A 13,255-nucleotide genomic window follows, 5' to 3' on the forward strand; every position below is an offset into this window, starting at 1 on the left:
AAAAAGAATTAAATGAAGAGACTCGTGAGACACTTGAGAATTCAAGAAAGGCAAAGTTTAATTTGCATATAGGCAGAGCCCATACCTTGCGTGGCAAGTGTTATACCGCAGCACAAATCCCTCCGCGGGAATCACAAGTCAGCAGGTTCCCAAAGTAACTGGACACAAACAATATGCTTCTCAAAGCAGCACATGGGTCTCTCCATCACACGCACGCACACGCACACAAATAACAAAGAAATACATTTAAATCTTCTGCAAAAGAGAGACGGGGATGGTAAGCATGTTATCTCACATTTGGACAGCACTTTACAGTTTACAGTCTAACCCATTTTGTCCTCATGACAGCCCTGTGAGGTAGGCAGCACAGAAATTACTAGTAGCTCCATTTTGCAGGCGAGATAACTGAGGCTCAGAGAGGTGTCGGTGCTGGCCTAAGGGTTCCCAGCTTGTAGGGGTAGAGCTGGGCCTGGGACATAGGGCTAGGAAGCCTAGTCCAGCGCTCTTTCATAACTGCCTTTCTAGGGGAAAATGAAAAGGATTGTGTAAAAGACAGTGGCTCAGCATTGTTAAGTAGAACTATTATTTTTCTTGAGATAAGCACAATCAATCCTAATGTTAATGTCATGCTGTGTGGAAGCCCAGATGAAGAGTTTTCTGAATCCTTCATGTATTTATACCCACAACAAAGTGGTTCTTTTCTACTTTCTGTTTTCTGTTTGGTTCTGCTATCTCTTAATTTTAAGTCACTAACAGAAACCAAAAAAATGACACTCGATTAGATTTCATTGATTCAAGTCTTATTACCAGGATTCACATAGTGGCATCTGTGACCAAGTCATTATTTAAACTGACAATCTGTTGTCTTAGTGAAAAGAAATATCTTACTCATTTATTCCTTCTGGCTGTAGACATTAACCAGGTTCTGTTACTTAGCCATGAATAATAGTTATTTTATCCCATTTAAATAGTTGTAAAAATGATAAACTTTACAGTTGGACTTTTAAAAAAATTCTTATACTTTAAAATGAAGGGAAAGATTTTTTTCAGAAAGAAAAATCAAACTTTGAAAAGAAAAGTGAACTAAAATCCTTTATTTTAAAATAAAAGTTAATTTTATTGAGACTAACCCCTTTGATTACATTTCTCTTTTTAGTGAAGAACTGAAAAGTGGCCCAGGCTCTGCAGATCCAAGGTCTTGTCTCAAACAGTATCTCGGGAGAAGAGGTGTGGTCCGTCATCACATAGCCCCCCCTCCCCGCACTGGAACGTAATCAATTTTTCTCTTTCAAGTCAATCAGTATCTGTGAGTTTCATTTGTTTTTAGGTAGTACTTTAAGATGCACTGAAATTTCACAAACAGTAATTGGGACTTTGTGTGAGAGCCACTTGAAACTATTGCAACAGTAGTTTAAAATTCCCTCTTTAAATTCCTTCAGAGAAACGCTACGGAAAAGTGACGACATTCTACTTCATGCCTGGATCTGTCACATAATATACTGGCCTAATGAAGAGATTTGTCCCAGTAGCAAACCTGGATGTCTTAGTTAATGACCAATGGCATCCTCTAAAAGCTCAAGGTAATTTCATTGACATTACAAAATGTAGGTCCTCCTCTGTAAGCATGAACTTGGATTTACTTCTGATTTTATGGATTAAATTTGCAATAATAAAAGTGTTTGGTACTTGGTTGTTAGAAACTGACCTCCCATCTACTCTTAGAAATGGGTCTCATAAAATGGAATACAGGCAAAATGCAGCCGGGAGTGCAGGCTCCAACAATACACACAAAGCTTGCAAAGCAGAAGAGGGTGGGTGCTTTTAACAATTGGAAGAAACATCACAAATTGCTCTCGGGGATTTTAAATGTGACCAAGTTGAGCTTTTTTAAATGTGCGTCCCTATCCCCACTGGCCCAGAAATGGTGCAGGTCATCAAAAGGAACTCCTTCGGTGGCGGAGTTCTCTCACAGCTCCAGCCAAGAGACTCCAGAAAGCAGGAAGGACTTGAAAAGCTCAGGAAAACGCTAACGGTCTGCACAGCGATTGCTAGTGCCCATAGTTGACCACTGGGGGGCGCTTCCAACATTCTGCAGAAATAAACATAACCGCTTTGTCACTACTTGAAAATCTACATACCAAAAGCGGAGGACCGTTTACAAATTCCTCAATCTCATTTTTTTTTCCTTTCATAAGAATGGCTGCAATGGGTCTGAAACATACGAGTCTGAGAAATACGGGTCCAAACTTCCAGGGAAAGCGCACACCCACCCTCTCCCCTCTGGAAGACTTTGGGGACTCCAAGGCAGAATCGAAGGTATGGATCTTTCCACGCGTTGTTTCACCTGAAAATCCTTTGTCTGGTCCTTTCACTGATTGTCCTGGTTTTCATTCACCTTCTCAGACTATGATTTTGAGTCAAGAAAGTTAACCTTAATTTTCTTCTACAAGACCTTGAGGTGCTTGGTTCAGTTGACACACTAATTCAAGCCCTCAGTTTCTGAACACAGAAATAAATCCCAAGCTGTGCATTGTTAGGAACCAAAGAACCCATGCTTTGTGTCATGCGTCAAGATGCTTCAACCTCTTAACTGAAACTACAGAGAATAAACAGGCAACTTTTAGTAGAAAAAAAGAAAAATAAAGCAACCATAAGTAACCCTCCTTGGGTTTTTTAGTGCTACACTGTTGGCTAATATGAGCTATTGAAAGTATTTTTGGAATGGTCTTCAAATATTATAAATATTTTCTTTACTTCCTTGTTACTTCACTGTATAGTTATGTACAGAGATGGCCCTTACCATGCAGGAAAATTGTATACATTCTCCAGCTCTATGCTGGCCCTCCCACTGGGCCTTAGGAGCCAGCAGGATGAATTTGTTAGCCAGCTGTTAGCTCTAACAACATAATTAAAGTGCAAAGAAAGAGGGAAAGTAGCCAGACAGATCAATTTTGTTCATTGTCAACATCGATACACTCCATGCCTCTAAGTGAAAAAGTCAGGTGCAATAGGCTCAGGTAACAAGAACCATATTTTTTCTCTTCCTTCTTTTAAAGCAAAGGTCTCCCTGAGAAAAGAAGAAGGAAGTAAACACGAGAGAGCCCTATTTCTTCAAACAACTGAAAATCCTGGGAAAAGCGAGGTCATTTTCCCCTCACAGGGTTGCAGGACGAACCCCGGCAGCTGGTTTTCTGGCATCACAGCTGTGAGTGGTTGGACCTGTTTCCCATACACATACAATATTTTTACTCAAAAAATATAAAAATTTTAAAACAAAGACGGTTGGGGAAGAACTGTCTGCCAATAGTACGTGGAAGTGTGGGTTTTACAAAGAAATTCCCACTAAACAACTTTCTAAAAATACAACCCGTCTTCATAATGAGCCTAAAATGATTCCCGAACATCGGAAGAGATTCCCGCATTGTTGTGAGGGGTAAAGAGAAGGCAAACAGAGAGCGAGGTGCGGAGACGTCTCAGCATGACACCTCTTCACTCAGCACTGAAACCCGCCTGCCCCACAGCACTTTGTGGCCTTCTGTCTCATTCCACAGTTTCGTCGGCAAGGCGCGTGGGCGCCTTGGCGCAAACTCTGCACCTGCCCCTCAAGGGTTTGGCTTCCCGGCACAGCCTCAAGAAGAAGCCCCCCACTTCGTGCAGCCACCGGCTGGAATCCTCTGGGGCACAGACTACTGAGTTTCTAATTAAAGAAGTGTTATATACAAATCCACTTGGCTTTCATCATTCTTTCCTCTCCTGTTGCCTAAAGACCGGAAAGCAGTTTCAGAACATGCCGTCATTCCTCCATGCACTGAACCATGCACATGCTGCAGACTGAAATTGCTTGTGTGGCGGCCCACCCCTGCAAAGGAAGCCTAGGCTTTTCTGGAAGCTGGTAACAAAGGAAATGGAATGGAAGCAGTTAAACCCTAGGAGAAGACTGGGAGGTGCACCCACACCAGTGAAATGCCAGAGAAACATCACAGGCCTTTCTCATAAACCCTCACCCCCAAGTTTGAACAGAACATGGGGCAGAGATTGAAAGTGACCCTCTTGCCTGTGTCATCACAATGACCACCAAATCTCCTACCGTACATTCCCTTATGCAGAATGTGCCATCAACTGTACCAAATCATTCTTTTCACCTTCCCACTCAAGTCTGAAGCCTCTGTCTTTGACCCCAAACAGCTGAGCTTTCCTGGCTGGGAGCAGAACTCCAGCCAGGTTCCTCTTCTTCTGGGACCAAGGAGGCCTGGCCTCGTCTCCATCCTCTCGGTCTTCGCCGCACGAGGGAGGGAGGCATGGCATGCACAGTTCTGTCTGTCCCCCGCTCCACGAAAATTCCAGACTCAGGGCAAGGCCGGCTCTTCAAGCAGAGAGCCGAGGTTCAATTTTTAGCGACAGCTCATATAGCGTGTCTTCATCTATGATGAGGGCTTTGTCAAGCAAGTACTGAGTGACCTGGGGGAAAAAAGGAAATCCTAGCTTTTAGTTTTTTCAGAACATCAGTTTGTGCATTTTCTGAGTGGAATTGGACACAATTCAACATATCCTCTTAACATTTAAAATTTTACATAACTAAGAAACTTATGAATGTATTCTCTGTACATAAAAATAAAATCAAACATCTCTCGTCCTCTCCGGGCCCTTCCTTCAGAAAGCACACTGTCACCATTTGGTTCGTGTCCCCCTAAATGTCTTCCTGTCTTTCTAGAGATTACATGTCCTTACAGAAATCTTTTCCCTTCTAATCATGAGTGGTATCATATCGTGTAATTTATCCTGATCTCATCTCTTAACTGTAACTTGTGCGAGCCCCCTTGCCAGTCCATACAGCTCTAACTGCTGCACAGCGCTAACAGTGCGATGTATTAGAGTTCATGGAACGACTTCATGTCGATGGGCATTCAGCTGCTGTCAGTGTTTCAATGTTGCACAAAGTCGAGGTGAAACCTCGTCAGCATGCTTCCCAGCGCTCACGTGTGAGTGTCCCTCCAGGGAGGGACAAGAAGCAAAATGGAAGGAAACGACACTGAAATGGAAACGTTGGGGCATGGGGCATTTCCACGTACATAGTTCTTTATTTTTGTTGAGATATAACTTACATAAGTGAAATTAACAATTTGAATAATTTGATTAGTTTTCACAAATGTACACACCCATGTTAAATATATAAAATCATGATGTAGAGCAACCTCATCACCCTAGAAAGTTCCTCAGACAACTTCCCGGTCAACCTGCTCCCAGAAGCACCCAGTGCTCCAGTCTCCATCACCACGTATCGGTTCCGTCTACTCTAGAACTCCAGGTAAATAGAGTCATAGAGTATGCACTCTTTTGTGTGTGGCTTCTGTCACGCAGCATAATGTGTTAAGATTCATCTATTTGTGGCATCAGCAATCTGTCCTCTGTCATTGCTGAGTGGTATGCCATTCACAGATCTCCTACATTTGTTTATCCATTCATCTGTTTATGGGCGTATGGGTTGTTTCCAAATCACTGAATGTTTCTTTCTACACTTAGGTAATGAACTCACCTGGAATTTACTTTTGTAAATGGTGTAAGATGGAAAGTCAAAATTCTTTTTCCCCTTACCAAATAGTCAGTTTCTTTCTGGCACTTTTTAAAAATGCTTCCCTTATTCCATATTAGATTTTCATATGGATGAAATATGCATCTGAACTTTATTCTGTTCTATTTAATTTGTATTCTTACACCTACATAATCCTGTTTTATTCATCATAGTTTTGCCCCTCTAAGCTTCCTTCCTTATTAGTTTAGGATAAGTTTGTCAAGTTCCATGAAGAGCTGGGAAAACTGGCTATAAGTTATATGGGAATCTTTTGTACTACCTTCCCAATTTTTTGTAAAGTTAAAACAATTCTAAAAAAAATAACATCTATTAAAAAATGAGAAGAAGGAAGGAAGGGAAGAGGGAAGAAAGGGAGACCAGTTGTGGCTGGGATGGAGAGAGGAAGGGAAAAGGGGGTATACGATGTGAGATGAATCTTTTTTTTTAAAGATTTTATTTATTTATTTTTTAGAGAGGGAAGGGAGGGAGAAAGAGAGAGAGAAACATCAATGTGCGGTTGCTGGGGGCCGTGGCCTGCAACCCAGGCATGTACCCTGACTGGGAATTGAACCTGCGACACTTTGGTTCACAGCCCGCTCTCAATCCACTGAGCTATGCCAGCCAGGCGTGAGATGAATCTTAAAAGATGAGTAGGTGTCACATAATGCAAGACTTCTTTGACATAGCAAGATATTTTTTCTTTATTGTAAGAGCAATGGGAAACAATAAAATACTTTATGCAAGTTGCAGACATGTTCTACCTTATGTCTGAGTTCTATCTGGCTGTAATTTGTAGAATGGATTTTGCATTCTAGGGTGAATGCAAGAAGACCAGGTAACAGATATTAGTAGCTTAGACCAGGGATGGTGGTGATGTAGACAGATTCAAGATAAATATAGGAAGTAAAATCAATAAAACTTGATGATAAATTGATGGGTTTTTGCCTTGTTTCTTTTTTCTTAATCAGATTTTCCCAAGATTTGTCTATTTTATCAGTCTTTCCTGTGAGTCAGCTTTTGGTATTATTGATCAACTCTACTGCTGTTTCTAATTCATTAATCTGTTTTTTCTTTATTACATTCCCTCACAACCACAATGTTACCTTTGGCTGATGCTCTATTCGATAGGAAGTCTGCTGGAACTGGCGTATCTCTCTGACGATGTGTGATATCTGACAGAAAAACAACAAAAGCAAAGCAAAAGCATTTCCCTGTGTTGCAGCATGTTCTTCTGGGAGCCCATCCCTGAGTGGTCGGTCACTTCCTCCAGTGTGGTACCTGGAGTTCTGCCCGATCATTCCTTATGCTCAGGGCTTTCTTGCCTTTCAATGAGCTGTACAAAATGCTAACAGCAAGAAGATACTGAATTCACAGTCAGGGGGCAGCGGGCACTGCGTGGCCTCAGGCTCAGGGGTGGAAAGCTCTGGGTGCTAGAGTCCACAGGCTTCTTGCTTCTCACTCAGTGCTCGGAACCTGGTTGTCCAGCAAGAAGCCTTCAGTATCTGTCACTGGCCAGCCTTAAACGTTCATCCCAGGAGCTTTCTTCCCCACTGTCTTTGCTCAGACTGCAAGCTGAAATGGCTCAGCTCAAATCTCAGTCAGCCAATATCAGGTACTAGACCCAGTTGCACCATCTCGTCCACTTCAAAGTTAAAGAGCGAGCAGTGACTTTCATGGCTTAGCCCCTTCTCTGCAAGCCAGTAAAGTCACTAAAACAAGCTGATCAGGAAATTAGCACCTACCATTCTCATTTTGGAGAAATTGACAAGGCCTTCCTCAGTAAAGTTTGGTGTTCCTTCTTCAATAAACGCCAGGTCTGTCAGGTACATCCCCAGATAAGGAACAGCGGGAGGGTTACAACTGCAAGACCAAGAGATACTGTTCTTATGCCCATTCCCATGACGCTGATTTCCCACCTCAGTTAAACAAGAAGAATAAAGTCTTCTAATTCCATTTTCAGAAGCACACTCATGAAGCAGAGTTGTAAATACATCTTTTCACAATAGAATGTAATACCAAATTAAAGCCCATGCTTTACAATGTGTTTGAGACAATGGCAGGTTCAAATAATAAGATAACTCATAGACAGATATGTAACATTTGCTAGCAGTGCCTGTTCATATTGGTTTGCAGAACCTGTAAATTGGCCTGTAGGAAATCCCTATGCCCTCACCTCATTAAAGTGCAAACGGTCAACCTGAAAGAACTGGGCAGAAAAATCAATGTGATTAGAGCTGATAAAGCTTGTGTTCTGTTTTAGTTAGTATTTAAAAGTTGAAAGTATAGCTGTCATTAATATCACAACTGCACACTAATGTGAGACCTTATTTTTTGTGTGTTGTTCATTTGCTTTTGAGGTGGGACACAACATGGGCCTTTGACCCAGAGAGAAGTGGGTTCACGCCCCAGTGTGACCACTGACTACATGGTGTTAGGCTAAACTAACCCTCTGACTGCAGCTTGCCATAAAAGGGAAGCACTAAAACTTATGTCTCTGGTTAGTTGTGAGGCTTCAATAAGACACACCAAGCACTTGGCATGGAGTCTGTAACTTAGTGAGTACCCAGTGACTAGTTGTTGTGTTGTTGTGGTTACTGCCAGGAGTCTTTGTCTGGTGGCACCACAGGGCCTGTGTGCAGACTGTAAGAAAACCAGTTGCAGGACAGATTTGATTTTCTGTTCTATTCTATTCTATTCTATTTTCTCTCTCTCTCAACAGAGAATGATCCAGCAATAAAAGGCTAAAAGTAGATAATGATAATAAGTATTGGAATATTTAAATTAAAAAATCACAGGGTATCATTATGCTTAAGCTGAAAAATGGGGACGACTGTTATTGAACTACAATAAAAAAAGAGGAAAAAATAAAAAAAGAAATACCAAATCAAACTTTTAATAGTAAATCCTAGTTGGACTTACTATGGTGATATTTTCTCCTTACTTGGAATGGCCTGCATACTGTGAGCATATCCATATGACACCTACTGTGTGCATAGTATTCAAAATGACAAAGAAAATCGGAAAAATGTGAAGATGATGGAAGTTGTTTCCTGTTTGTTTTTCATTACAAAGCAAAGTAGGAAGTAGGCCACTAACTGTAAACCACATCAATTACTGAAATATATTCATGAACTACAGATAATTTAACAAAGACAGGCATACTTTTTAAGGGTTTCTCTGAGATTTTTAAATCTTCCTTCAGATGAAACAGTCTTCTGAAGTTTGTCCATTAGAGCTTTTGTCTAGAAAGAAAAAAAAGACTTAGTATGCCATGAAAACTCTCCTATAGTGTGATAAGATAGTAAGTTCCCAAAAGATGTTCGATTGTCTTCCACAATGGCCAGTTGTTGTGATGTGATACTGTTCTCAAGATATCAAGATGAGATATTATTTGATGTGAAAAAAAGGACATGTAGAGAAGAGAATACGACTACACTACTCAGCCAAAAAGAGGGAAAATGTGTAGAAGAGGAAAACGGCAATGTGCGAGAAACTCGGGGACTGAAAGGGCTGAGAAGCATGTGTTGAACAGGGACTTTTACAGGGGGAGTCTCATGTCGGGGACGGGGGCGTTCACGATGAAGCTCTCTGAGTGTTAATGTCCAAGTCATCAAAGCTCATGTCTGGCTGCTTGGCTATGGATCTGCCTATGTCCTCCAGTCCAAATCCTTCCTCTTGTGATCGTCTTTATCAACTTGTTATAAAAATATAGCTGATTCTGACCAAAAAATGCAATTGTTGTCAACACTGATCTGGACTTCCACGGCACACGGAAGGATGGGAGGGAGAGGGTCTTCCCTTGGCAGTCCCGGAGTCCCAGTCCCTGCAGCTTGGCCGGGAAAGCAGAATGCCCAGGCTGAGGCCCCTCAGGCTGCCCTGTCCCAGGAGCCTGGGGGCTTTCCCCAGCACCCGCCACCATCCACAGAGAAGGCCAGGAGGAAAAGCCTGGGCGGGGACTGTGATTGACATTATCTGAATGAAAATGATAGGCAGGGGCAAGCTGAGTCCAATTAAAAGAAAATTAAGAAAGCTCTATTTCTGCACATCTAAGTCGTTATGCCAAAATTTTAAATTTACTATGTGGGTAGCAAAGAAAGAGGTGAATGTTGAGACCCTTTGTCCCTTTGTCCTGGTGTTCGGTCCTAAGACATCTGCACCCTCACTTTGGGGGGAAAGACTGGATTCCTTCAGCATCACTTGAAATCAATGTGCCCTCTCTAAATACTTCAGGCAACAGCTCCTGACTGTTAACCACATTGTCTGAGACTGTCCCCAAATATGTTATAATGAATGTTTTGGGTCGTATTTTCTTTTCTAAATGAACCATTTAGAAATGCACATGAGTGGAATCAATTAAGTGATAAGAACACAGTAATTACCCACATTGGCACCTTTCTTTGGCAACTGAGCTGCTCACTTCAGCTAATTATTTTCTAATTAGTACTATTTATCTTGGCTCAGGTCTCCCAGCCTCTCCTCGCCTCAGCAGCAGGATGTGTGGCATGCCGCTGCTCACCTGCTTGGACACCTTGGCCCAGGTTTTCTTCAGCCTGTAGATGGCACTTCTGTTTAAGGCGGAGGTGATCTCCAGCACGCCGTTGTAGTTGTGCAGGCATCGGCAAATGTCCGCCACCGCCACCCACTTCTCAATCGCGTTGGCACGAGAGCTGACATCGGCATAATTCATTATCTGGGAGGCCACCAGGTTACTCATCTGAGACAATGGGAAGGCCAAGAGAAGCGGCTAAGAGCCGAGGCAACGCATTTGGGCCAAATACCTGAGTTACCTGCAGAAGCGTCAGGAAAGTAGGGTGCCGAGGGACATACAGATCATAGTCCATATCTAGATAAAAACTTTCTGAAGTGACTAAAGTCTGTGATAATAATAGCAAACAGAGGCAAGAGAGGCATTGCTTAGAATCAGCTTGCTGAGGAAGAGGTGACTTTGTTCATTGGTAATTTCGATGAAGGAGTTGTTTGCAACAATTATTGAGGAAACAGAGCAGAATGAGCTGACCCCTGAGGATCAGCAACATTTGCAGATCACAGGTTTCAGTTCTTGGGGCCTCTCCACATGCTCCTCGTCCCCCTCCACTCCCCGCCCCCGTTGTGTGCACTATCCACTCTCAAAAGCCCCAGTTTATCACAGACAAACAAAACACTGGACCTCCAATCAAACTGTTTCTAACCTGATCAACCCTCAAACCGGAAATGCTTCAGTGAATGGGAAGAGAGAATATTTTCTCCTATTTTGTTGAATTTTTTTCCCAGCAGTAGTTAAAAAGACTTATAGTTTCAAGGCTAAGAACTATAATTCTGTTAATAAAAGCCAAGAGAAAAGGCAGTGGCTTAAAAAGCTCAGCACTTAGAATACAGAAAGGAAAAGGGCAGAGTCGGATTGATGGCCTAAAAGGGAACAGGGTCTAATACTATACCTGTATACTAAATTTGATGAGTGCAAGCATTCTTTGGTGATTCTTTAAGTACTTAAGATCTCACAGTGCTTCACAATGATCAATATGCATATTTATTTAAAAATTATTTTATATTCAGCACCTACTATGAAGCAGGTATTCTTTTAGGTGCCAGAAACAGAAAGGCACAAATCAGCATCCCTGACCTTAAGGCACTGGGTCTAGCTAGATGGGAAGGGGGGTTAGGCAGATATAAACAGTAAATGCCACATAGCAAAATGCAAAGCCAAGTCTGCACGGGGGCGGGGTGGGTGGCGTTGTGGAGAGCATAAGGACATATGGGGCATCTGGTCTAGCACAGAGGAGGCTTTGGCAATGAGGTTGTGGACTGCACTGAGTCAGTCGCTGCTTTCCATCACAGCAGAAGGGCCTCTTCACAGGGATAGAGGTGAGAGGCATGGTGTAAGGAGGATCTAGCAGCCACCTGAGGAGCCCAGGGGGTCATGAGAGACAAGGACGACAGGTGAGCAGGGCTCTTGTAGGTCAGGTGGAGCAGATGAACCACATCCGGAAGGTGAGGGCAAGCCACTTACAGATTTTTGTCAAAGAAAGTGGTATCATTAGGCTAGCCTTTCAGAGAAGCTATTCCCAAAATCCTGCATGAGGAGTGGGTTGGAAGGCACGAGGGGGCAGGGGGTAGTGAGTTAGGAGCTCCTGGAGAGGAAGTACGAGAGGCCATGTCAAGGCCAAAGCAGTGGCAAAGGAGGGGAAAAGGGTCTGAGACATATATAGCCTTAGGGTTCACTAATACACCGGGGCAATGAGGGTGGGTAAGGGAGATGTCAAAGACGACGTCTAGATTCTGGGTCTGGGTGAGTGAGTGCGTGGTGAGGCCACTATCTGTGACTGAGGACAGAGAGGAAGATGAAGAAGCAGGCTTGGCAGGTCTGGGGTGCCAATGACGAGTTCATTTGCAAATTGTTGAGGGCACACAATGCGGTGGCCATCGAAGTGGAGATGTGGGTGTGGAGCTTGGGGCTGACCCTGATTTGAGTGTCCGTTGTACCCCAGGTGTGTGTGTGTGTGTGTGTGTGGCAGGCAATAGAGGGTCACTTTCCACAGCGGGGGCCCCGCTTTCCAGAGAGCGGCCGAGGTGGGCTGTGTGTCCTGTCCTTTGGGCAGCAGTGGCTGTGACCCTCATTGTGTGCTAATGTTCACTCAGTGCGTAAGTGTCCTGCAAGTGCCCTGAGCAAAAGCGCCGTTTTGGGAATCTACACCATTGTTTTGTATTTTGATTCTAAATGACTGGTGTTCCTGGTAGTCTTATTTTAAAAAATATACTATCATTATTATTTTTATTGTAGTTGTGTGTAACTGCAAAGAGAGCCTTCCCTTTTGCCTGGAAAGGCCTGAAGACACTCCGACACCTGTGGTTCTAATTCAGGGCCAAGGCCATTAGAACAAAACAAATGAGGAGCTGGTGGGGATACAGCCACTGCATCTACTGCTGGGGAAGAGGAGGGCGGGGAGATGGACCAACAGCTGTCACCACGCACACAGCCGCAGCAGTACTGTAATCATGCTCAGAGAGGCCCCTTCCAACCCCGGAATGTGCTCAGTCATGATGAGGAAGGGTGGCATCCACCTAACCTTACTGTCCCCAGCACCACCAGCAACCAGTGACACATGTGCTATTTATTCTGTTAGAACCAGTCAATCTACGACCGTGAAGTAATAATGATTGTGATGAAAACAATAACACCACCCTGTGCATTATTGAGCACTCACCAGACTTGGGTACCATCAAAAGCGAACCTCTCACATCTGGAAGTTAACTGAAAATTTTGACATCGCTGTGAACTCTTAGAGGAGATTTAAGCTTATCTTTAACATTACTTCAGTTCTGTTTTAAATGTGGTTAGCTTTATTTAAAAAAAATCTTAAGACCCTGATATTCATCTTCCTATATAACGTGCCCGATGTTTTACTTTCATGGTTACTCACGTCATTGAAGTGCTGGCTGGTTTTCATAATGTAAGGTGTTCTTTCATTTTTATCCGGCTTCATCCAACCCTGCCCAAGAAACTCTCTGCAAGTTCAAAGCAAAACATAAAACCAATTAAATTTTTTAAATGGTCAATTATTGGTGTGAATCATTGTTGACATTATACACATTAAACCTGACATTGCCCAACGGCAGCTGCTACTGACCGTCTCACGTGACTTTTAGCTCGACCCGAGCATTTCACCACTCCGTGCAAAAAGAAAAAGA

At 43.0% G+C, this 13,255-nt stretch overlaps 1 protein-coding gene across 6 annotated transcripts in view; it reads right to left on the reverse strand.

The window, feature by feature from the left end:
• Positions 1-40: 40 nt before the first annotated feature.
• Positions 41-13,255, reverse strand: part of RASGRF2 (Ras protein specific guanine nucleotide releasing factor 2) — a 196,992-nt gene continuing 183,777 nt past the window's right edge. For 5 of the 6 annotated variants that reach the window (XM_045847896.1, XM_045847895.1, XM_045847894.1 and 2 more), the window contains exons 22-27: positions 12,988-13,072; positions 10,086-10,283; positions 8,732-8,811; positions 7,312-7,429; positions 6,673-6,741; positions 41-4,458 (exon numbers count right to left, since the gene is read on the reverse strand). In XM_045847896.1, coding sequence (XP_045703852.1) covers positions 4,366-4,458; positions 6,673-6,741; positions 7,312-7,429; positions 8,732-8,811; positions 10,086-10,283; positions 12,988-13,072 — 643 coding nt within the window. In that variant the 3' untranslated portion in view covers positions 41-4,365. The remainder of the gene's footprint in view (positions 4,459-6,672; positions 6,742-7,311; positions 7,430-8,731; positions 8,812-10,085; positions 10,284-12,987; positions 13,073-13,255) is intronic. The other variant, XM_045847893.1, reaches the window with a different exon arrangement.

This window comes from Phyllostomus hastatus, unplaced genomic scaffold (genome assembly GCF_019186645.2).
Source record: "Phyllostomus hastatus isolate PE091 unplaced genomic scaffold, TTU_PhHast_1.1 phas_contig_58, whole genome shotgun sequence".
Classification (NCBI taxonomy): domain Eukaryota; kingdom Metazoa; phylum Chordata; class Mammalia; order Chiroptera; family Phyllostomidae; genus Phyllostomus; species Phyllostomus hastatus.